Source organism: Lactuca virosa, chromosome 3 (assembly GCF_052849685.1).
Source record: "Lactuca virosa cultivar CGN04683 chromosome 3, Lactuca_virosa_CGN04683_v6, whole genome shotgun sequence".
NCBI lineage: Eukaryota > Viridiplantae > Streptophyta > Magnoliopsida > Asterales > Asteraceae > Lactuca > Lactuca virosa.
In genome coordinates this window covers 222,363,467-222,366,217 of record NC_136428.1, presented here as the reverse complement: position 1 = coordinate 222,366,217, position 2,751 = coordinate 222,363,467, and the positions used below count along the sequence as shown (strand labels likewise).

Below are 2,751 nucleotides of genomic sequence, written 5' to 3'. Positions count from 1 at the left end.
ACACATGTGCTTAAAAGATTCTTGATTAGAAATATTAAATCAGAAAGAATCACATATGATTAATTTGCATCTATTATGAACAATGTATGATTTATGCATTAATCACATGTGATTACAAACATAAACATAATTTGAATACTCAATCACATGTGATTACAAACATAAATGTAGTTTGAATACTCAATCACATATGATTACGATATGTAATATAGACAAACATATTACATCAAAGACACTCACATATGATTATCACTTGTAATGAAATTTGAAAACAAACTCAAATATGATTATTATCAATTGTTATGAACATATAATACTTAAAAAAATAGAAAAATAATAATCAAAAAATAAATCTCATAAAAATCAAATATGATTATGACTTAAAAATTCATATATGGTTATCACTTGTTATGAACATCGTATGCTATACATCATTTCTGAGCAACAAATCTGCTTCGACAAGTATGGATGTTATGCAGTTCTCTTTTACCACACACTGATCATTTTCTGATCTTCTTTTGAACTTTCATAATTGATTTTTCAACTTCACCAATAATCCTTTTCTTTCTACATCATTTATTGTGTTGAACATCTGGAACAAAAATCTCAACCTCTTTTGGTATAGTAATGTTATAAAGTCTCTCAAGGACATCATAATTTGTAATAGGAACTTCATTTGAAGAATTTAATCTTCACATCATTCAACAAAAGTTGTGTTTTTTCAGCCAAAGAGGCTAGCCTCTACTTATCATCTCTGACAATATCTAAAGCATACTCAATATTGAAAAATACTTCATTGACTAGTTTAGTAACATCTGCATCCTCTTCATCAAAACGATCTCTTGATAGTTGATAATTTGAAGATATGACATCCTTTCTCCATCGCCTAAGAATATATTTATCTGAAATTTCATCAAAATTTTTGTTAATCAATATTCTAAAAGCATGTCTACACAGTATACATAAACGATTAAAATGTCAACAACTGCAGTTCACTTCTTTTTCAACATATTTTAGTTCCACCTATAACAATACTAAATCACATATGATTGTACATTACCTATCTGATTATACATGTACTTATAATCATATATAATTATACATGTACTTATAATCACATGTGATTTTAATCACATGTACCTATAATCACATCTGAAGTGGCACGTATGATCACATGTGCTTTTAATCACATGTACCTATAATTAAATCTGATTATAATCACATGTGATTTAAAAAATCAAATTTTTCTATAATCACATCTAAAACTCATTATCTTTATAATTTCATGTGATTATAATCATATGTACCTAAAACACATCTGATTATAACATTATGATAATATAAAAAATAAGGTATAATTAAAAAATAAAATACCTTATACGTTGCTTTTACTTCATGTTGATGGTTCATTCACATAACTTTAAAAAGTTTCCATCCATCTCCCTCGCCTAAATCTTTAACATCACAAAACCATCCTCCTTTATAAATCTCTTTTTGAACTTCAAAAAATAACTTACTCATGTAGACCTTTGTTGCATGTTCTTCTATCATACTTGGAGACTTCAAAGAATAATGTGCTCCCTTAGTTTTATGATCAAGTTGACGTTGTCTATATCGTTGTTTTTTAATGGAATTATCGTAATTCTTCATAAAATTTAGAAGGAATTTTTCTGTTTGTGAGTATGTATTGAAAAACGAATTGATACTCCCAGACCTTGATGTTGTCTTCATCAACCCACACATTGGAAAATCACTGAAATATGCAGGTACCCATGCTTCCTTATTTTCAAAAATATCTTTGAACCACCTCTCATATTCAACATTAAATTCTTTCATCAACAGTTCCCAATTCCAGTCAAAAACATCACACTCAATATACATGTCCCAAACAAGCTTATTGAATCTTTTTTTTAAATCGGTTCTTTTAAGAAATTCCACAGATAGCTATAATAATCACATGTAATATTCAAATATAAAGGAAATAATAACATCTCATAACTTAAAATGATTCAATCACATGTTATTATAAACATAAAACAACAAAAAATGTGCTTTAATCATATGCGATTAGAATCTACTACAACAAAATAACATTTAATAACAATCTTAAGTGTATTAACCTTTAATGAATATATGACTAAAATCATATCTGATTATAAGTGTTTTATATATCCGAATATATTCAATAATATATGATTAAAAGAAGCAAAAATATACAAAAAAAAAAAACCTTTTTTGGCAGTTTCTTCATGATATTTCATATGCACAATTTATGTTATGACTGATAAAAAACCGAATCAACAGCTTGATTTAATGCTGGATCTTGATCCATTAAAACCAGTAATGGTTCTTTATTTGAATGAGCCTTAAAAAATTGTTCAAGTAGCCACTTGTACGAATCCACATCCTCGGTGCTTAGCAACCCAGATCCGACAGTAACAGATGATTTGTGATGATCAAAAACAGTGAATGGAACAAAAACCAATGCATACATGTTTAATATATAACAAAATAACCAGAATACAATTAACCATACTTAGAGCTTAGAAATAAATTAAATGTAATGATATTAATCGCATACGATTAAACAAAAAATCAAATCAGAATGCTTGTTAACAATTAATAAATCACATGTGATTAGAAAAATAATTACGTCAGCATACTTGTTGAGCATTAATCAATCATCAATCACATGTGATTATAACACATAATAACAACAGTATGCTTGTTGATAAATAATCAATCACATAT

The 2,751-nt window shown here is 27.3% G+C and overlaps 1 protein-coding gene across 1 annotated transcript; it reads right to left on the bottom strand.

Moving 5' to 3' along the window:
* Nucleotides 1–741: 741 nt before the first annotated feature.
* Nucleotides 742–2,494, bottom strand: LOC145164427 (protein FAR1-RELATED SEQUENCE 5-like). The gene is made up of 3 exons (XM_079083147.1): nucleotides 2,294–2,494; nucleotides 1,518–1,944; nucleotides 742–902 (listed from the first exon to the last, which is right to left on the bottom strand). Exons 1-3 carry the CDS (start codon nucleotides 2,492–2,494, stop codon nucleotides 742–744), a joined length of 789 nt encoding a protein of 262 aa, XP_078939273.1.
* Between the last annotated feature and the right edge of the window lie 257 nt (nucleotides 2,495–2,751).